The sequence below is a fragment of the Erythrolamprus reginae genome, chromosome 4, assembly GCF_031021105.1.
Source record: "Erythrolamprus reginae isolate rEryReg1 chromosome 4, rEryReg1.hap1, whole genome shotgun sequence".
Taxonomy (NCBI): domain Eukaryota; kingdom Metazoa; phylum Chordata; class Lepidosauria; order Squamata; family Dipsadidae; genus Erythrolamprus; species Erythrolamprus reginae.
Window position 1 is genome coordinate 71,031,830 of NC_091953.1, and position 23,379 is coordinate 71,055,208.

The 23,379-nt window shown below is 42.2% G+C and overlaps 1 protein-coding gene across 1 annotated transcript in view; it reads left to right on the plus strand.

The window, feature by feature from the left end:
- Nucleotides 1–23,379, plus strand: part of CFAP47 (cilia and flagella associated protein 47) — a 1,022,460-nt gene that overhangs the window by 305,254 nt on the left and 693,827 nt on the right. The window contains exons 29-32 of the mRNA XM_070750589.1: nucleotides 13,254–13,476; nucleotides 18,699–18,905; nucleotides 21,155–21,248; nucleotides 21,789–21,896. Coding sequence (XP_070606690.1) covers nucleotides 13,254–13,476; nucleotides 18,699–18,905; nucleotides 21,155–21,248; nucleotides 21,789–21,896 — 632 coding nt within the window. The remainder of the gene's footprint in view (nucleotides 1–13,253; nucleotides 13,477–18,698; nucleotides 18,906–21,154; nucleotides 21,249–21,788; nucleotides 21,897–23,379) is intronic.

Below are 23,379 nucleotides of genomic sequence, written 5' to 3' on the forward strand. Positions count from 1 at the left end.
GAGCGGCGCGCGCCCTTCCTTAAACGACTTATCACTGTCGTCGTCGCGTGGTCAGAGCTGCATCTGCCTCTCCCTTCTGCGCTCTCTCGTTCTGTCCCCGTCGTGTGTGAGTGTGCACCGGTGGGGGAGGGGAGCGAATGAGGCGTCTCTGCCCTCCGCCGGTTCATTTTTGTATTCCTCCCTTCCATGGTTGCTGCTCCACCCCACTGGAACCTCCGGGACGGATTTGGGTTGTTCGGTGTGGAAGGATTGGATTTAACGTGGTGTGCTGATTGGAGGCGGCGTTGGCGGCGGCGTGTTGTGCGGGGAGCGCGGAAGGGACCTGCTCGCGCCCGCTCCCGCCTCGGCCGCCGGCAAGGATAATTCTGCCCTATCTGGACCATGGCCGCCGCCGACGTGCTGTTCGAGGATGTCTATGAACTGTGCGAGGTGATCGGCAAGTAAGTGGCCGGGGTGGGGAGTGGGGAGGAAGGAGGCAAATGGGCCAGGAGCGGGGAGAGACCAAAGCAGCGAGGAGCCGAAGATCCGGGTTAAATCCAATCCTTCCACACCGAACAACCCAAATCCGTCCCGGAGGTTCCAGTGGTTACGCCAAAAATGTCATCATTAATCTCCCAACAATTCTAAATTCAATTCCAATTATGCATTAATCCAAATCAGTATCATCTACTACATATCTTATTATAATCAATACTTCTAACTTTATTAAAACAGATCAGAAATTCCTAAATTCATATATCTAAAAGAAAAAATAAAGTTAAAAAAGAGCAAACAAAACAATATCCCAAGCTTAATCAACCCTTCTCAAACTCCAATTTTTTAAATCTGAGCAGAACTTTGAACCAAACCCTTTTTAAAAATCTCTTTTAATCCCCTTTTCCATTTTATTCTTTCTATTCTTCCTTCTAGGAAGGAAGGACTTTGTTAGAAAAATAAAGGGGTTATTGGATCAAACTTTGGACACTTGACAAGTTAGTTATGATGGTGGCCATGTCCCAGGGTTATGTGAACATCTTTTGGGATCTTCTGACAAGCAACTGCAGGGATTCACTTAATGACTATGGCAAGAAAGGTGGTAAAGTGAGGCAGAATTCACTTAATAACCGTCTTACTCAGGAGATGGAAACGTTGGCCTCCATTGGGGTCAGAACAGAAGTCGAGGATTATCTGTCTGACCAGTGCACTCTTTTAGAAGCAAATCAGCAGATCCTGAGTCCATTTTGAAGCTCCACAGAAAACATCTAGGGGGGAAGGCAGGTTGTCCTTGACTTACAATGGTTCATTTACTGACCGTTCAAGTCACAACAGCCCTTAGGACTTTCGCAGCAGCCCGAGGATCGCAGGATCAAAACTTTTCTGCTGTTTCATATTTATGACCGTTGCTGTGTGTCCTGAGGTCATGTGACTTCCTTTTGTTTCTAATCGATCCAGGCCCAGGCATGAAAATGTGCCGCTCAGACATTATACTTTTCCACCCACATCAAAAAAAAGTTAGAGGAACATTGATTATAATTGGTCCAAAATGCAGATGCATGAGCTGTTGTAGATGTAGCTAGATACACCCATGTTACCTCAATGCTCCACATGTTGCATTGGCTCCAAATAGGTCTCTGGACACAATTCAAGGTGTTGGTCATTACCTTTAAAGCATTGCTTAGGACCAGATTATGTACAGGACTGCATTTTGCTGCATACCTCCCAGCAGCTGGTTAGGATCCACAGAATTGGTCTTCTCAAGGTTCCTTCAGACAGACAGTATCGGCTGGCAGGACCACAGGGGGGGGGGGCTTCTCTGTGGCAGCTCTGGCTCTATGGAATCAACTCCCCCCTGAGATCTACCTAATCCCCACCCTTCTGGCCTTCTGAAAGGCTGTAAAAGCGTTGCTTTTCAGGCAGGCCTGGAGCCAGTGAATGATTTCATCTTCTCCTGGCTGAATAGATGAATATTTTAAGTAAAGGTTTCTTAAAATTGTTTTATTGTTGTTTTATATTGCTGTTTGCCACCCAGAATCCATAAGGAGTTGGGCAGCCTACAAATCCCATTAATAAAATAAAAAATAAAAATAAAGAGAAGACTGAAAAGATTGTAGTCACCTGGACAAGAAAATTCAAGTGCAGAGCTGGAGAGAGGGAGATGCAAAGAAGCTGGTGAGCGTTTGGTCATTCATGAGGATAGAAGAAGAAACTTAAAGCAGAAAGGTGACCAAAGGTGCATTAAACAGGAAAAAGCAGCTATCTAGCAGTTGGAAAAAATCATACATTGAAAGAATAAAATTTAAAAGCTCTACATTTAAAAAAGCTTCAGAAAAGGCTTGTTGGAATCAAAGGGAATAGAAAATTTAAAAGCTTGAAGAGTTTGTCTTAAAACATTAAATGGATTTAAAGATATGAAAAAGTAAACCATGTAAGGAAGAGCAGATTGGTGACATAGGGAACAGATACTGCCATCTGCTGGCTGGAAGACATATTACAACCGATGGTGGGAATAAGTTTACTTCAGCTGATATTAATACTGACCTCGACTTGTAAGAATTATTTATTTGTTTGTTTGATTGATTGATTGATTGATTTGTATGCTGCTCCTCTCTGTAGCCTCGGGGTGGTTCACAGCAATAATAAAAAAATGTACAATAAATCTAATATTTAAAATATCTAAAAAACCCTTATTTAAAAAGCAAGACATACACACAAACATACCATGCATAAACTATATAGGCCTGGGGGTGATGTCTCAATTCCCCCATGCCTGATGGCAGAGGTAGGTTTTGAAGAGTTTACGAAAGGCAAGGAGAGTGGGGGCAATCCTAATCTCCAGGGGGAGCTGGTTCCACAGGGTCAGGGCCACCACAGAGAAGGCTCTTTCGCTGGGTCCCGCCAGATGACATTGTTTAGTCGACGGGACCCGGAGAAGGCCAACTCTGTGGGACCTAACCGGTCGCTGGGATTCGTGCAATGCCATGAAGGGCTTTATAGGTCATAACCAACACTTTGAATTGTGAGCAGAAACTGATCGGCAACCAATGCAGATTGCGGAGTGTTGGTGTAACATGGGCATACCTAGGGAAGCCCATGATTATTGTTATTATTTATTATTATTTATTAGATTTGTATGCCGCCCCTTTCCGCAGACTCGGGGCGGCTCACAACAATAATAGAAACAATATATTACAAATCTAACAATTAAAAATCATTTAAAAACCTCTTATTAAAAAACAAAGCATACACACAAACATACCATGCATAACTTGTATAGGCCTGGGGGGAAAGGAATATCTCAATTCCCCCATGCCTGATGACAGAGGTGGGTTTTAAGGAGTTTGCGAAAGGCAAGGAGAGTGGGGGCAATTCTGGGGGGAGCTGGTTCCAGAGGATCGGGGCTGCCACATAGAAGGCTCTTCCCCTGGGTCATGTTGTACATACTCCTGATCAGTTGGAGGATGATGAAAATATTGAGGACTTGGATTCAGATAGTGTTTATGAATTAGGGGGGGCCCGGGGTTACACGTAGTAGAACAGGTGGGAGGCCAGCCACAGGATGGGGCTATGAGTTCAGGATCTAGTGTGGGAGAATCAGATGCTCACTGGGTTAACCCTAAATTCAGAGGGGCCCAAAAACGTAGAGAGCAGAGGTCTGGAAGAAGATACTAAGGAGAGGAATGGGTTAAATATTGTAGTGATGTATTTGACATTACAGGGGTTCAGTGGAGAAGAAGGGTGAAGTTTCAACATTGCCGAAAGGAAAAATGGATGTGTTTTTGCCACGCTAAAGTAAGCCAAAGTATTTTATGTTGTTATCAGTCAGTGCTACTGTTTTTCAAAGTTATGCTGTTAGGAAAATAAATCTTGTTTAAGTGAAGCAGAAGGAGGAATGTGAGAAATGCAGCTAAGAGAGATAACGGACCAAGTGCTGTATGGAATGTGTTGACTTACAGGAGAGCAGAAAAATAAATGGAGTTTCTTTATTCATGAAATGATGCATTTAATAAGAGTTATTTGTAATTGCTAAATTTCTACTAGAGACCAGAACAGGTCCCGCCAGACGACATTGTTTAGTCGCCGGGACCCGGAGAAGGCTGACTCTATGGGACCTAACCAGTCACTGGGATTCGTGTGACAGAAGACGGTCCCAGAGATATTCTGGCCCGATGTCATAAAGAGCTTTATAGGTCATAACCAACACTTTGAATTGTGAGCAAAACTGATCGGCAACCAATGCAGACTGCGGAGTGTTGGTGTAACATGGGCATACCTGGGGAAGCCCATGATTGCTCTCGCAGCTGCATTCTGCACGATCTGAAGTTTCCAAACAGTTTTCAGAGGTAGCCCCATGTAGAGAGCATTACAGTAGTCGAACCTCAAGGTGATGGGGGCATGAGTGACTGTGAGTAGTGAGTCCCGGTCCAGATAGGGCCGTAACTGGTGCACCAGGCGAACCTGGGCAAATGCCCCATTCGCCACAGCTGAAAGATGGTTTTCTAATGTAAGCTGTGGATCGAGGAGGACGCCCAAGTCAGTAATTCCCCCCCAGGGTGATGGACGGACAGATGGAATTGAACTTGGGAGTCAACACCCACAGCCACTCCATCTTATCAGGGTTGAATTTGAGTCTGTTGACACCCATCCAGACCCTAACAGCCCACAGGCACCGGCACATCACTTCCACTGCTTTGTTGACTGGATATGGGGTGGAGATGTACAACAGGGTATCGTCAGCGTACTGATGATACCTCATCCCATGCCCTTGGATGATCTTGCCCAGCGATTTCATGTAGATATTAAATAGCAGGGGGGAGAGGACCGACTCCTGAGGTACCCCACAAGGGAGCAACCTAGAGGTTGATCTCTGACCCACCACTAGTTTGTTCACCCTCCCCTTTTGGTCTTAGTTTAAAGCCCTCATGACAAGTTGGGCTATTCAGTTTCCTAGGAAATTCTTCCCAACCCTGGTGAAGTGTAGCCCATCTCTTGCCCATGGTCAAGGAAACCAAAGTTCTTTTGGCGACACCAACCCTTTAGCCAATTATTTATTTCTGGGATTTTATGTTCTCTTGCCGGGTGTCGTCCTCTTGTGGGTAGGATGGAAGAAAAAACAACCTCTGCATCTATGTTTTTGACTGTGTTGCTCAATTGGTCGTAGTCTCTTGTTATTGCATTCAGGTCCTTCCCTGTGTCATTTCTTCCTGCATGGATCACCAATAGGGGGTAGTAATCTGTAGGTTTTGTTATTTTGGTTAGTTTTTGTGTTATGTCAGAGATTTTAGCTCCAGGGAGGTAGCATATCTCTCTGGTTTGATTGTCCAGTCTGCAGATGGTAGGTTCAGTTCCCCTGAGAATTGAGTTAGCAATCACCAGCACTCTCCTTTTTTGATTGGGTTGGTGTGTGGGGGTGTCTTTTTCTTTGTTGCAGTGGTGTCTAGTAGCACTGTTTTAATGTGTTTTCTTTCTGGTGATTCATTGTCAATTATCTGTGTTAGGAGTCCTAGGTATTTGTTGCATGTAGACAGTGGGGTTGGGAGGGAGAGGGTTGGAATTGTGGCGGTTTTGTATTCGGTTTTTATTTCCTTCTTTGTGTGACATGTTTCCAGCTGTTTTCATCCTCTGGGGGGTTGTTTCTGTTTTGTTCCTCTGAGGTGTTGGTTCTGCCAGGAGTTTGTTGGTCTTTCTCATTTTGATATTTGTGTTTCAGATGGCCACTACCTTTCTCCTCCTTTTTTTATTCAAACTCACAGTTCTCAGGTAGTTACTCTTTTCCAAACCTCTGTAAATTCAAACTGATTGGAGGATGGCAATTTCCATCCTTTCTCCTCCTTTTCTTATTCATACTCACAGTTCTCTGGCAGTTTCTCTTTCCCCAGCCTCTATAAATTAGTGATAGGAGAAAAACTGCAGCCTCACAAAGCTTAGTAATAGGGATAATACATACATTGATGGAAATAAGGAGGTCGCTGACCATTTGAATAGCTACTTCTGTTCAGTTTTCTCAGAAGACAGCTTACAACAAACCTGGGCAAGGGGTGGCCCACCCGCTGTCTGGGACCGGCCCACCCACAACACCCGCGCAGTCTTTTCCAAGGCTGCAGGGGAGCCGGGCACCCACTCACCCACCCACCCGCCCTTGGGCTCTGCAGGAAGCACCTTTCCAGCACTGTCCCCTTGCTAGTTTCCCGTTGAAGAGCTCTTCAACAAGGCTCCGCTCGCTGCTGCTGCTGCTCAGCCTACTCCTTCAGACACACACACTCCTGCGTGCAAGAATGGCAGCGGCACCTGTGGGGGGGAAATGGTGGTCAGCCTCCCCCCACCCCAGAGGTGTATGGCGGGGCACAGAAGTTCACCCTGAGGCAGCCCTGAGGGAGAAGGCAGCAATTGCACCCGGAGGAGGCGGTGAGTCTCCGTGCCTGCTCACTGAGGCACCTCCGAGGTTGAGGTAACAGAAGGCCTGCCGAAAGCTGGGCACAACATAAACACACACACCCGCCTCCTCCTCCTCTTTCAGTTGCCGGTTCCCGTTTTCAGAATGGGGACTGAATGGGAGTCCGGGGTCGGAGGGTGGAAGCTTGTCAGGCGAGTCCTCTGTGGGGAGAGAAGAGGGAGGGTGACAGAGGGAAAAGAGAGAGAGAGAGGTGGAGAGAAAGAAAGAAAATGGAAAGAGAAGGGAAAGAGAGGGAGGGAAAGATAAGTGGAGAGAAAGGAAGGAGGAAGGGAAGGAAGAGAGAGAGAGGGAGAGGGAGGAAGAGAGAGAGAAAGAAGGGGGGAGAAAGGGAAGGAGGGAAGAAAGGAAGAGAAAGAAAGAAAGAAAGAAAGAAAGAAAGAAAGAAAGAAAGAAAGAAAGAGGAACCTTGGCCCCAACCCCAAATGTTTGTCCTGTGTATGCACAGCACTGTGGCAATTCTTCATGGGTCCCTGCCTCCCCTCCCGCCCACTGCCTGCTTGAAGCTGCCAGCTGGGATCCTGAATAGCCGGCCAGCAGAACCTACCTCACAAGCCCTCTTGCCCGACGAGAGGTGAATTTCTGGAGGGGGGTGTCAGACTCCCGGCCATTGCCCGTTTGATGGAGCCTGACATGTACCCCCTCCTGCACATACACGTGTGTTTAAAGAACGTGTGTTCCTTAAAACAAGAAAACAAAAGACCCACACGACAATATTTTCACCAAGACCTTCTCCCCCCCGGAAGCGTTAAGTCTCCTTTATGTCCCTTTTCCCTTTATTCATTTTTTTCATTTTCATCCTTCGGTTCTAAAACCAGATCTTAACCTGCCTCTCCATGACATTTAAAATCCCCGCCACCTCGCAGCGCCTTTCTCGGGTGGGGTACATGTTAAAGAGGAATTCCTTTTCCAGTTCCAAAGTCTGGAATTTGGTGTAAGGGCAATGCTTTTCCCTGGTGGAGCGAGCGTAGATCCAGTTCGTGGCCGGGTTATTTGAGCCAATCTGCTGCTGCGGCTGCTCCTCTTTTTCTTCCTTGAGGTCGCTGAGCAGGTTGCCTCCAGAGGCCGGCTTGGCCAGGCTGAGGACAGCATTACTGGCTGGGGAGGTGAGAGTGGGCGCACCCAGCCCATCAGTCGCCTTTCCATCTGCTGCTGCCAAAAAGGAGCCATCGCCTGTGTAGTCAGCCCCGCAGGAATGGCCCGCAGGGGAGGAGAAGCACTCAATCTGCGGGGCTGGGGAACCAAAGGTGCAGGACAGGACCGAGGCAGTCAAAGCGAAGGCCCGGTGCTCAAGCGACGCAGAGGCGGTGGGCTCTGGCTTGCCCATCCCGTAGAGGTGTCCGGCGGGAGACGAAGCGCTGGAGGGGTGTGTGTCAGGCTCTATCAAAAAGGCGATGGCCAGGAGCCACCAAAAATCCCTGCCCCTAGTTCTCTCTCATTTTGGTGGGCAAGAGGGCTTGGGAGGTAGGTTCTGCCGCAAGAACTTATGAGCTGCAGCGGCAAGCACAATTTAGCGTTCCAGCTCGTAGCCTCTTGCTGCCTCCCCCTCAGAGCTTCACCTCCTGCCGGGCCAGAGCTGTTGGGATTGGGGTTCGGGTTCGGCGAACCTACCCGAACTCCAATGTCAACTTCGGCTGAACCCTCCGAACCCGAACTTCAATGGGTTCGCCCAACACTTACTTACTTACTTACTTACTTACTTACTTACTTACTTACTTACTTACTTACTTACTTACTTATTTATTATTTATTGGATTTGTATGTCACCCCTTTCCGTAGACTCGGGGCGGCTAACAGCAGTAATACAAAGCAGCATGTAAATCCAATACAAAAACAGCTAAAAAACCCTTATTTGTAAAACCAAACATACATACAAACAAACATACCATGCATAAATTGTAAGGGCCTATGGGGAAAGAATATCTCAGTTCCCCCATGCCTGACAGCACAGGTGGGTTTTAAGGAGCTTATGAAAGGCGAGGAGGGTGGGGGCAATTCTAATCTCCAGGGGGAGTTGGTTCCAGAGGGCTGGGGCTGCCACAGAGAAGGCTCTTCCCCTGGGTCCCACCAAACAACATTGTTTTGTTGACGGGACCCAGAGAAGGCCCACTCTGTGGGACCTAACCGGTCGCTGGGATTCATGCAGCAGAAGGCGGTCTCGTACATACCCTGGTCCGGTGCCATGAAGGGCTTTATAGGTAATGACCAACACTTTGAATTGTGACCGGAAATTGATCAGCAACCAATGCAGACTGCGGAGTGTTGGTGTTACATGGGCATTTTTGGGAAAGCCCATAATTGCTCTCGCAGCTGCATTCTGCACGATCTGAAGTTTCCGAACACTTTTGAAACGTAGCCCCATGTAGAGAGCATTACAGTAGTCGAGCCTCGAGGTGATGAGGGCATGAGTGACTGTGAGCAGTGACTCCTGGTCCAAATAGGGCTGCAACTGGTGCACCAGGCGAACCTGGGCAAACGCCCCCTTCGCCACAGCTGAAATATATTTCTCTAATGTGAGCTGTGGATCGAGGAGGATGCCCAAGTTGCAAACCCTCTCCGAGGGGGTCAATAATTCCCCCCACAGGGTGATGGACGGACAGATGGAATTGTCCTTGGGAGGCAAGACCCACAGCCACTCCGTCTTATCAGGGTTGAGTTTGAATCTGTTGACACCCATCCAGGCCCCAACAGCTGCCAGACACCGGCACATCACTTCCACTGCTTCGTTGACTGGACATGGGGTGGAGATGTAAAGCTGGGTATCATCAGCGTACTGATGACACCTCACTTATAATGTATAAGGATAAATTATCAATCTCTTCAGCCTAGAACTTCTTCAATTTCAATCATTCGATTGTGCCAATAAATACTTATTTCTGAGGGTTCACAGGAGAGGAAAAAAAGAGAAGGAAAAAAAGTTTAAATACACTGCTCAAAAAAATAACAGGAACACTTAAAAAACTGAATATAACTTCAAGTAAATCAAACTTATGTGAAATCAAACTGCCCACTTAGGAAGCAACACTGAGTGACAATCAATTTCATATGCTGTTGTGCAACTGGAATAGTTGTGCAAATGAAATTCAATGAGAGTACTTCATTCATTCAGATCTAGGATGTGTTATTTGAGTGTTCCCTTTATTTTTTGGAGCAGTAAGGAAAAAGACATATATGAAGAAGTGATTTCAACCTTAATCAAAACAAGCATAAATTAAGTGACTCTCTACCCCTTCTAATTTTATAAACAATTATCTAGTTATCCCAAATGTATTTATTTATTAAATTTATATTCCATCTATCTAATCTCGAGTGACTCTGGGCAGTAGTATCAAAATAATAAATATAAAAACATTAAAAGCATTGGCTTGGTCAATATTTTCAATTCTTTCTTTTGTTCCATTCCATGTCAAAGACAGACTTTCAAGGATAAGCCAACGGAAGGTTATATTTTCTTTGATTAATATTCTAGTTGTTCTGCCGGCGTGTGCCAACCGCCCGTAATTACAGAGTAATTAGTCCAAGCAGACACACACACACGATTGAATGCAAAAGAAATGTTCTTTATCAACAGAAGAGAAGAAAAAACTCCCTTTTAAACTTCAAAGGGATTTCTTGTACAAAGAATGCACAGTTTAAATGCAAACCAGTTTCTAACCCAGTAACTGGAAAATTGAGTCCACTAATGTTCTCCAAACAGTGATAAACATTCACAATGAAGTATAATCCAGAGTACAGGGATTCCACATGCAGTCTTGAATACAAACAGGAAACAACAATCCATGGTCTTGACGAAACTATGATCAGATAATCCTCCACAACAGCCAAACCAGCACGCTGCTCTTTTTAACAGCAGCTCTAATTACTGGAACCCCACACAAACACAGGTGGCCTCTCTTATGTCCTGTAATATTTCTTAAGTTGTTATCTCCTATGCATAACTCTACGCATGCGTGGGTCAGTCATACATTCCTCCTCTGAATCCAAAGAAGATAAGGAAGATAAGGAAGATTGATTTCCTCCTGGGCTGTCAGCCAAGCCCCCCTCTTCCATCACATCTACACTTCCTTCATCAGAGAATACTTCGCTGGCAGACTCTGTCGGGAGCAAAACAGGCTTGTGGCATGTGGATGTTTCCCCCACCTCCACCTCCACATTCCTTGGGGCAGGAGCTGGGCCAGAGCTAACCACAACACTGGTGAGAAAATAATACTCCCTCCTGCTTTCCAGAATTCTTTTTGGAACTTGTTTCAAAATTATAGTTTCTTTGCCTTTGTAGTCTAAGTTTGGTTTCTTGTCCATTTTTAAATGTCATCTCTGATTGTCTTTCTTGCAAATTTTATATGGACCTCCCTCGGTATATTGTGTTTTCGGGCAAAGTTTGTCTGTACCCTGTAAAGTTCATCATTTCCTTTTATTATTTCCTGGGGATCAGTCTGTAAAATCTCTCCTAGTATTTCCACCATGTTTGTACCTAGGTCCTCATCCTTTTCTTCTGTGACATTTTGGAACCTTAGCCCATATGAGGCATGTTCCAATTCCAGATAGGTTATTGCCTTATTTACGCTCTTAATAGTTACATCGTTACGCTCTTCAAATTCTTCCATTTTTTGCTCTACTTTCTCCATTTTTCCTTCTACTGTTTTTATCCTTTGGTCATTGTCTTGCAAAGTTTGTTGTATCTTTTAAATTTTCTCATCCATTCCTCTCATTCTTTCTTTCACTTCTCCCTTCTCTGCTTTGATATCTTCATGTTGTTGTCTAAGTATAAGATGCATCTTAGTTTTGGGGGAGGAAAACAAGGAAAAAGGGCCTCTGCCTCCTAGCAATTTGCCAAACAGCAAACAGCCTATATTATATACACTGTTTGCTGTGTATTTCTGTGTATGAGTGCCTGACCCATAGAAATAGCAAAGAATTGGAGAAATGTACATTACAGCAGTATATTAATACCAGAGTTTTCTTAAATGTGATTACACTAACTCGTCCCAATTATTTAAATAGATCTACTTCAAACATGACTAAGTCAGGGTTTAACTGCCTTATCTTAATATTAATACTTAATACTAAAACAAGACACTTCAGATTATCTTTACAGATCTTTAAAATTGATGTGGCTTTCTGGAAGTATTCTCTTCTATTTAAAAGAAGATACAATATCATTGGGCCTCTTCAGATTAAGCATTTATTTTAAGAAGCAGCTTCATTTTGTTAAGTTGTCTAGAACAATAATAAAGCAGTCTTTAAAAAATAAGTCTAATAATTTAAACATTCTATAGGCATTTATAGTTATAGACTTACCTCCTTGCAGCAAAAAGCAAACAGCCAGTTTCAATCTATGCCTCTCCCTGCAATAATTTTCCTCTGTGCAGTTTTAGTTTCACTTTCATTTTAGCACATGCCTGCAACTTCAGTCAATAACCTGAGTGTTGGGAGGCAGATAATCAGTGGTTTGTGCTGATCAGTCTCTGTTGCTGTTTCTGCAAGGAGGTAAATTATGCTTTGGGGGTGGCTGCATGGGGCTACATTTGGTGCATAACATACACCCAAGTATTCACCCTCTTTTGGGAGTAAAAAGGTGTGTCTTATACTCCAAAAAATATGGTGTATGTCAGGGTTCCGGGAAGCACCCCCAAAATTCTAATTTATTAGAGATATCATGCTGACACATCTGGGAAAACCTGAAACTGAAAGCTTCCAGGTTTTCCCCACTAAGTTGAAAGTTCACAACCCTGTCCCACATCCACAAGCTCACCACATGATCCAATCAAATCTTCACATTCAACTGGATACAATCTCCAGGCATATGCAGGCAATTGTCCTCGAGTAAAGAATTTTGTTATTACTAAGATTCTGCTGCTCCAGCAAAAAAACCCTCCCAATTTCCCAGGCTGAAATCTGTAGCACTTAGGAAAGCAAAAAGGAAAAAAAAATCTTCCAACCCCCCTTTTCAAGCCTGGGGTCAACAGAACTCCATAAAAGATTGTCAAAAGTAACAACATATCTTCTTTTGACTTTGAACAACTAAATCTACTTTCTGTTCCTTGTTAAAATAATTTACCTAGAGTTTTAGTTTAGGTCATTCAAATATTGTCACAGGATTTCATTTTTCTTCTTTTGTATAGGGTTCTTCAAGACTTTAACAAGCCTGATCTGTAAATCCCATAAGAAAAGTTGTCCAGGTTACTTTCTTCGCTTACCATCTGTTTTTGCCCTTTGAATTTTAAAGCAGCAATGAAATCCTTTTCTAGATCTTATAAAACATTACCTGTATTTTCCAAATTATTTGTCTGTCAGTTTTAAATGTATTTTTGATATCATCTCTATGTAGTCAGCTAAAATTTGTTCAATCATTTCAATACATTTCAATAACAGTCTTTCTATAGAAGGAAACATTATTACCAATATTGTTGATATTGTGGCTCCTAAATTTTGACTTCATTCTTCAAATACTCTCCTTCAGTATTTTCATTGTTGTATAATATTGTAATACCTGTATAATATTTCTGCTTTGTAGAAACTCTGATTGATTGATTAATTGACTGATTGATTGGGTATATCATCAATTTTATCAATTAAATACTGAAATATTCATAATCAGTCTAACCTATCCAATATGAAGCTATGAATTTTCTTTTATTGGATAACTACTTATATTTCCAAAGTAAGAAATAGTTTACTGATTATTGGAGCATAGTCACATATATTTGCACATTCCTGAAATATTTGATCCTGTTTTCAACAAAAAATATATGTTAAATTACTAAATAATATGTAATGGTTTGCTAGAAAGTGGTACAATGATAACTATTACTGTATTTTTATGCAGAACTGGAAAAGAGCCTTCAAAATGAAAACATAAAGAAGCGGGAGGCTGTCATCCAAAATAAATGGGTTAGGAGGAATATATCTGATGAATTAGTTTTTCCTGCAGAAGACACAGCAAAATATACTTTCTTCCAGAAAATTGTAATGGCAACTCAGAACTGGTTTACTTTTTTTGGTTGGTCTAAAGGACCAAATCCAATTTCAATTCCATATTCTCTGAGACGGTAAGAGCAGATTGTTATCACAGGCAACTTTTTTTTAAAAAAAATGCTTTATTAACTTTTGGAAATATTTTAGTATGAGTTGGAGAAAAGAACAGTGATTTATATTTATAGTTGTAAACTAGACAACCCTTGACTTATTGGGTCATTGTTTCAGTAGTATTTCCTTACCAGATTTCTCAGTGTTTTCAACAATAGCGGACCATCTAATGCAGTGATGACAAACCTTTTTTTGCTCAGGTGCCGAAAATGTGTGCACGCGCACTGTTGCATGTGCACAAGTGCCCACACACATAATGCAATGTCCCTCCTGCATGTCCTGCCCCCTGCACATGCACGCATGCACGTGTGATCCCCCCCATTTTGGCTTTACATTCCAAAACAGCAATGGGAGAGGGGAAAAGCTTCCCATCCCCAAACAGAGCTGGGGGGGGGGGGTAAGAAGCCTCTTTCCATAAATAGAGATGGGGGGAGCCTTTTTTCCCAAACAGATATGGGATTTGGGGGAGACTCTCTTTCCCCAAACAGAGCTGAGAGGAGGAAAAAGCCTTTCTCCTAACAGACCTGGAAAGGGGGGGAAAGCCTCTTTCCCCAAGGAGCTGGGAAAGAGAAAAATCTTCTTTCACCAAATGGAGCGGGGAAGGAGAAAAAGCTTTTTTCACCAAACAGAGCTGGGAGATGTGGAAAAAGCCTCTTTCCCCAATGGAGCTGGGAAGGAGAAAAAGCATCTCTCCCCAATTAGAGCTGGGAAGGGGGAAAAAACCTCTTTCCCCAAGCAGAGCTGGGAAGTGGGAAAAGCTTTACGTGCCCAAACAACACTGGAGTAAAATCTCTGGAGACCTGAGAAGGCACGGGCTGCAGAAAGTGAGAAGAAAGCATGAGCTTGTCTGACCTGAAAATCAGCTGGCCAGAGGGAAGCACTTGCACATGCACAGTGGAGTTGAACTGGTCAATGGTCCACATGCCTGTAGAGAGGGCTCCACGTGCCACTTGTGGCAGGTGTGCCATAGGTTCGCCATCATGGATTTAATGTATTGCCTTCAGTGGTAAAGTTCTTAAAAATTCAGGAAGATGTTCAGAGATCTATCTATCTCAAAATCAGTTCATGTTGAATTGTATAGCCGTCAAACACCAGGAACTGATCATGGGAATGTTTTACTCCATTTTGTATTATGTCATAAACCTTTCTATAAAATTTGCCAAATTTCGATTCTATGGGATTCATGGATTCTGGATTTTGGATTGTGAATACATTATCTAAGTTATCCCATTTAAGGTATGTTGGTTCAAAACCTGTTGCCCCATGACAGTGATGATGAACCTTTTTTTCCTTGGGTGCCAAAAAAAGCATGTGTGTCTGCTATCATGCATGTATGAGTGCCAACACCCATAATTCAATGCCTGCTTCCCTTACCAGCTTCCGTTACCCCCCTGGAGGCCCTCTGGAGGCTGAAAATGGCCTGTTTCCAACTTTTGGTGAGCTCAGTAGGCTCATGTTTTACCCTCCCCAGACTCCAAAGGCTTCCCTGGAGCCGGGGGAGGGTAAAAATGCCTTCCCTCATTCCCCCAGAAGCTCTCTGGAAGCCAAAAATCCCCCCCACCGAGCCTCTGTGGGAGCCAAACATCAGCTGGCCAGCATACACATGCATGTTGGAGCTGAGCTAGGGCAATAGCTCGTGTGTCAGCAGATATAGTTCCACATGCCACCTGTGGCACCTGTGCCATAGGTTCGGCATCATTGCCCTATGATGTACCATTTCACCCAGTTAAAAGTTACACACAGACAGAAAAAGTTATACACTGATAAATTAAAGGAGTTTCAATAATATGTAAATTTAAAAAAATAAAATCCATTTCATCAATAGTTAAAAAGTTGCATATTTTTATATATGACTTGAGCAGATTATGCAGTGTTCTATTCATAATATATCGTTTTAAATAAAATAATATAAATGTCCATCCTACTTGTTTATATTAACTTTTTCATTGGCATCCTTCAGTCTTGAAAGGCCATGGTACCATGCTCTGAATTCCCCAGAGTATGAAACCTGATTAGGTTAGTATCTATCCTCCATTATATTAAACACTAGTCAGTAAACTATATTTTTATTTATATTTTAATAGATATGCTTCTCTGGAGTAAAATTACTGAAATAGGATGTCACCATTTCTTCCTAATTTACTAAATCTTCTGTTAAAATTACATATTTTTATAATAAATATACTCTTATTTTGGTTTGAACAACAGCATAATGTTTCTCAGTAACATCTACAACTGAATCGAACCGAACTCTGATAAATGTATCAGAGACTCTGTGAAGAATGCAGTGGAAAATGATTATTATTATTTGTTTATAACTGTTCTAAGAAAGTATATTATTAAAAATGATACCAAATGTGTTTCATGTTATTATATGTAGGTACATAATTTTTTTTATTGCCATTTTTTAATATTTGAAGCAGCTGCTGTGTAAAAATGGTAGCTGTTGATAAACCTTATTTATATAGAAAAGCTACTTTCAAACAATCACATAAAATTTAAGAACAGGGAAAAATGGGGCCTACATGATATAAATTAATATTTATATATGAACTGAATGACCATGATATAGTACTTCGCATCTGCCGCCACAGATGATTTTAGATGATTTTTCACTACTTAGTCATGCCGTCCAATTGAATAATATGAATTTTATTAATAAATGTAATATATCAATTTAAGAGATCAAGATTATTAATTGGAGGGAATAGTAAGGGTTTCTTTTTAAAAGTCTGCTTTGTTAAATGATATTATTGTCAACCTTAGAACCATATTTGAACGTTTTAAGGGTTTCCACAGTGAGGCTGGATAGAGCTGTGGGAAAGGAAGGGGGAAGTAAAGATAGCTGGGAAAATATGAAGCCAAAGTAACATTCTTTCTTCTGGGAGCCAAGGACAGTCTCATCAGCACCTGGCAGACAATGAAGGGCTACCAAAATTTTACTACCACACTGTGGGCATGGCTTATGCAGGATGCCCTGCATTTTCTTTCAATCTGTTTCAGTGCAAATTGGGTGCTCTGGGGTGGAACTCCATTTTCGCTACCCCATTGTGTTTTCCCCCATCCAGGGGGAGTCATCTGGGTCCATGACTGTGATCTGATTGGGGCATGTGGTTGTTTTGTGTAGTGTGGGGAAGAACTTTGGATTTTGATTTGACTGGGGAAAACCTGGGAAGCTTCAGAGTCGGGTTTTCACTAGCTGTGCCAATATGACATGCCTCATAAATCTATAGTTTGATCTAGGCTTTTACTTGGAACTCTGCCAATTATTAGTTACTTGCCAAAGGAGTCTGTATTACCAAAACAGCATGTTAACATACAGTATATATATTTTAAATCTTACATGTGAATTCTCCATAGTAAAAAATAAAGCAGAAAAATATGCTTTCATCAATAGTTTATTGACTTTTTATAGCCTTTCTATCACTCTTTATAAAAGATTCCATATGGTAGAATATAGTTGATGTGCACCAGTTTCCTTCACATAAAATGTATCCTGTATTAGGACTCTAGAAGAGTGCCTTCTCTGTAGCAGTACCCACTCTGTGGAATGATATTCTCCCTGAAGTTTGTATACCTTCCCATTGTTGTTTAGTGTTGTGGTTGGCTCTGGCCCAGCTCCTGCCCCAAAGAATGTGAAGGTGGATGCAGGGGAAATATCAACATGTCATAGGCCTGTTTTATTGCCGACAGAATCAGGTAGTGCAGTTTCCTCAGACGAAGAAGAAGGTGGGGGTGACTTGGAAGAGGGGGGCTAGGCACACAGCCCAGGAAGCCAATCTCCATTATCTTCGGTCGATTCGGATGAGGAAGTGTTAGACCCATGCATGCGCAGAATTATGCATCGAAGAGACCAATTGAAGAAATATTACAGGAGATAAGAGAGGCCACCTGTGTTTGGGTGGGGCTCCAGTAATTAGAGCTGCTTATATAAATAGCAGCGTGCTGGCTTGGCCGTTGTGGAAGATTATCTGATCGTTGTTCTTCAGGACCATGCCTTGCTGTTTCCGGACTTTGTTGATCTTTCACGACTTTGAAACCAAAGCAGAGCAAAGTGTGTGTGTGTTTCACTTCATGGAAGAAGGAGGGCTGTGACATTCCTTCCCAGCTGCTAGCTAAGTACTTAAGGACTGATTAAGGGGATTGTACAGACTACCAGGTTGTTTTGGGACGAGTGCTCTTTGCAATACAAAAAGGGTGCTTTGTTTCTTTTGAATTTTTGTGATAAAGAACATTGTTTTTGAACTTTCAAGTGTGTCTGTGTCTGAAATTTGTACCCTTGAATTTTCGGGAGACTCATACCATAGAGCCCGGCAGAACTTTTAGAAGGCCTTCCTTGAAGACCCGAATTTTTGCCCAGACCTTTGGGTGTGTATGTGTGTTTCTGCCATCTTTTATTTTTTATTTATTACTACATCAGTTCTTCTTGTTTAGTTGTTACCCTATGTAGACTTGTTGGTAATCGGACAGCATGTCAAATAATAAATACAGCTAGTCCTTGACTTATAACAGTTCATTTAGTTACTGTACAAAGTTACAATGGCACTGAAATAAGTGGCAATCCTTTTTCATGCTTGCAGCATCTTCATGGTCACCTGATTAAAATTCATATACTTAGTAAATGACTCATACATAGGAAAGTTATAGTGACCCGGGTTCATTTGATTGCTTTTTGAGACCTCCTGATAAACAAAGTCAATAGGGAAGCCAGATTAACTTAACAACTGTGTGACTAACATAACAACATTAATGATTCACTCAATGATTGTGGAAAGAAAAGGTAAAAAAAATGGCAATAGCACTTAGACTTCTATACTGCTTCATAGTGCTTTACAGCCCTCTATAAGCGTTTATAGAGACTAAGCATATTGCCTCCAACAATCTGAGTCCTCATTTTACCCACCTCAGAAGGATAGAAGACTGAGACAGCCTTGACCCTGGCGAGATTCGATCTGCAAAACCTCTGGCAGCCATGATCAGCAGAAGTAGCCTGCAGTACTGCAATCTAACCAATGCACCACCATGGTTCATGGGACAAAATTCACTTAGCAACAGAATAAAGTTGGGCTCAATTTTGTTCATTAGTCAAGGACTACCTGTACCACAAAATAATAAAATCTTAGGAGGTTATTTAATTTACCTTACTTTTAATAATAAAATAAATTTCTTTCTATCCTCTATTTAGTGATATTTGTAAAATTCAAATGACTTCATCAGATGAAAAACTTAAGCTAAATGTTGGTAAGGATACCAAGACAATTTATGACATGTTGATTCATTTAAGTGGACAATTATTGCCTGGAATTAGTTCAAGTCAAGTTTTGCCTTTTGATCCCATCCAACGAGTAGTGCAACTTCACTGGCAACATTCTACAATGATCACTTTTCTCAAGTATGTGCTTTGAAAATACTAATAAGATTTGCATGTAGTTTCAAAAGTTTTCCAGATCTGTATATATTTACTAAAGTATTAATATTATGCTAGACCACTCTGAAAGAAAATGATATTAATTTTAAGACTACCCTCAAAACCACAATAAAAATACATATATATTATAGATACAATGGCCAGAGGCTACATTCCATAAATGAACAACGTAAGGGCAAAAATATAAAATCAATATTAATTCGATTAAAAGGTATTAACTTATTTCATAGGCAAATAGTTTTAATTATCTAATTTATAAAATTAATAAAGCATGTGAAAACATATATATTTCCTTCCTTTCTTCCATCAAATGCAGTAAATAAGATAGTGATAAAATGAGGGGAGAAGGAACAGAATGAGGAAGAGATGAGAAAAGTAGTTACAATTTAGGATGGAAAAGAAGAAAAGAAAATAGCTGTTTGCAAGCATTCATGCTGCATTTTGCAATCATAAACCTATGTGTATTTATCCTGTAGAAAATTTTATTGAGTTAAATGGTTTTTATTCCCAATATTCTTAGGATTTCTATTCTGCAGTTGTAAAATCCTGCTACTACTACCGTGTTTCCCCGATAGTAAGACCCCCCCGATTGTAAGACATATGGGGGGCTTCAGGGGGGTCGACTAATATAAGCCATACCCCGAAAGTAAGACATATGTCTTACTTTCGGGGAAACACGGGGGTATTGCGGGGGGGGGCGATGACATTGCTTCCAAGCTCCCCGCGCGCGGCGCCACCACCTCTTCCCCTGCCAAGGCTCAGCTGCAAGCGGCCAGCGAGGCCGATCGGCTCCGAGGCGAGCGGCCGGAGCTGTGCCCTCCTTCACCAGCCTCCTTTCCGGCAGCTCCCCGCGCGCCCCTCGCCTTTGCTCGCCGCGGCGCCACCGCCTCTTCCCCTGCCGAGGCTCAGCTGCAAGCGGCCAGCGAGGCCGATCGGCTCCGAGGCGAGCGGCCAGAGCTGCGCCCTCCTTCACCAGCCTCCTTTCCGGCAGCTCCCTGCGCACCCCTCGCCTTCGCTCGCCGCGGCGCCACCGCCTCTTCCCCTGCCGAGGCTCAGCTGCAAGCGGCCAGCGAGGCCGATCGGCTCCGAGGCGAGCGGCCGGAGCTGCGCCCTCCTTCACCAGCCTCCTTTCCGGCAGCTCCCTGCGCGCCCCTCGCCTTCGCTCGCCGCGGCACCACCGCCTCTTCCCCTGCCGAGGCTCAGCTGCAAGTGGCCAGCGAGGCCGATCGGCTCCGAGGCGAGCGGCCGGAGCTGCGCCCTCCTTCGCCCGCCTCCTTTCCGCTCGCCTCGGAGCCGATCGGCCTCGCTGGCCGCTTGCAGCTGAGCCTCGGCAGGGGAAGAGGCGGTGGCGCCGCGGCGAGCGAAGGCGAGGGGCGCGCAGGGAGCTGCCGGAAAGGAGATGGGCGAAGGAGGGCACAGCGGCGGCCGCTCACCCATTTTGACTGCCCATCCACCCCTTGGCCTGCCTTTAGCCAGCCAGCCGAGCGTCCGTGTCGCCGCAGAGTTGGCCTCCCCTGCCGAGAAACATTGCCGGGAGCGGCGAGGGGATGCTCCCCGCAACCCGCCGAACGTCGAGGTCTCTCCCTGCCCCGTGCACCAGGTGAAGGGGGTGGCCCACATCACATCACGCGGGGAAGAAGAATTGGGGGCTCCCTGCAAGATGAGCAGCCAGAATCAGCACAGCCGAAAGGTGAGTGGCGCGGTCAGGCGCCCTCCTTCGCCCGCCTCCTTTCCGGCAGCTCCCCGCGCCTGAAGACGAGCCGGCCCCGGTGCCCGGGACAATGTAAGACATACCCCCAAAGTAAGACACAGTGGGGGTTTTGGGGGTAAAAAGATAGTAAGGCACTGCCTTACTATCGGGGAAACACGGTATATATACTACTCTATTCAGAAAGACAAATGTTCCTGTGAGAAAAAGTAATCTGTTAAGTATCTCTTTTGGAGGATATCATAAGATTTCAAATGTATTTATTTATTTATTATTTATTTATTAATCAGACTTCTATGTGCCACTCTTCTCGAAGCGACTCAGGGCGGCATACAACATAATAAAAACAATATGTATAAAGAACTGTAATTACTGTTTAAAAAAGAATTATTAATAAAATCATAAAAAATGCATGGCTATAGATAAAACCTCTTGAAGTTAGTCATTCTTTTCCAATGTTTTGCATTGTTTCTATTTTTTTACTTTGCTTTGATGTTGACTTTAGAAGTCAAGGAGCGTCACTTTCCCACATTATGCCTCAGTTTCTTCTTGACTTTGAAGATTATATGATATGGTCCCATTTACAGCTTATGCTGAAGGTAATTTGCTTAGCTAAACTTTGTATTTTTAATGTTAATATACCGTAATAATTCAAAAGATTTTTTTTATCTGGTTGTATGAATAATAGTGTAATATATAAATCTATAACTTTTTATTTTTTTGTGAGTTATTTACAAACTATAGCCAGCTTGTAGTGATTCAATGAACTTATATCAGAAGGAAATGTACAGATTTGTAAAGGATATTTACTGGAAATATAACATGCTTTCCCCCTCTTTCCTGAATGTCAATCTAAGCTCATGGAAGCATATTTATTTGAAAGCAGAGCAAGTTATCAAATACATATTACTATGACCGTAACACCATTTTTATAATCTTACATAGAATTTTAGACACAGCATTTTCTGCATTAAAAAGATTTATTACTACTAGTATGGTAATTTATTACACCTCAATGCCACCCTAATATGCATCTTAATAATAATTTTATTTCAGATAATAGTTAATATTAGTACATTGTGGTAGCTGATGAAAGAAAACCAAAATGTAAATTAGAATTATTTTGTCTTTATTTAAAGATTCAAAAATCTGATGGAGATGAGAGTTATATTTATCTTTTGGATGACTTTAACTTTGAGGCTGTGAGTAAGCGAGCCTGGACAGATGTACTGATTCAAATATACAAGGTGAGATGAGTAAGTCTTTATTCACACAAACTTGATTGACATAATGTAAAACTATTGCTTCTTTTAGCTGTAATTATAACCGTGCAAAATACAGTGTAATCCTTTTATTTATATAAATATGTATTTGGGTATATGAATTTGAGCTAGCATATATTGCATAAATAGTGACTAAAATTTAACTTTATATTATTATGTACATCAATCTGAAAATAGATTGGACAACTTAAAAGCAACTTGGCACTTAAAGGAAAAATAAGATTTCGGCTGGAGAATGTGGACTGAATCTGGATACCTAAAATCTTTGGTGAAATCTCTGAAAGATTTTTTAAAAATCCTGTCTGATTAAAAAAAAAAAATCACAAGAAATGCTGTGTAAGAACATTATTCAAATTAGTACAAACATTCTACAGCATCCCAGAATACCAGATTGCTTATACAAGGCATCCAACAGAATGGATACCCATGCTACTTTATCAAAATGTGTCTAGTACAGCACAATAAGCAAAAGCTATTGAAAGGTCAATGCTGCACATTTCAAAAAACATCTCAGAAACAACTGGCAAGCTATTATAACTGCACTCATCAGTGTGGCATACAAATCAACTAAGCTCTCCAAAATATTTTATTATAGGTTATCCAAAATACCCAGTAGCCCAAGAAGAAAAAAAACCCAAGAGTTATTTACAACATACATGTAAGGACTGTAACAGTTAATTTGTAGGACAAGCAGAAGATTGAACGCCAATTAGCAATTAGAATATAGGGTGAAAATTCCTTGATCTCACAACACATGGACAGATCAACCATAGTTTCAACTGGGAAACTGAACATCCTAGATTAGCTTAAATCCACAGATGTTAGTGTATTTCTGGAAGTTTTGGAGTGAGCCACTAATAGATACATAAATCACATTTAGATACCATTTACATCCTCTCTGGCAGCCAACACTCATGAACTTGGATTAACAACAGGCAATCAATTAACAATTAAGTAAAAATAATAGTACCTCCCCATCAAAACTGTCAGGTAAAGCTCCTCTCTATATAAAGGGAGTATACTCACTCTCATTGTTTAGTTGGGTAATGAAATTACTGTCTGCAAGCAAAGAGAAAGAAACAGAAAGAAAAAATGTTTACAAAATGCAAAGAAAATGGTGAAAAGGATGGAAGTAGAATTTAGTCTATTTGCTATGGACACAAAATTATAGGATCTAGGTTTTATAATTGGTAATTTGTAGTTGGTAATTGCCTGAATATAAATATAATTGGAAATAATAAAATAATAATTGAATACCCTTCTTCAAGTTGTCTGGAATACTGAGTCATGAGCGCTGAGATTGATAATGTCTTGCAATACTCTGATATGAATTTCATTCATCATAATATATAATTGATTTTAAAATATTTACTTAATTTGAGACATTTCTATACTTCATGTATTGATTTATATCTCCACTAGATAGCAGCAGAAAGATACAGAAAAA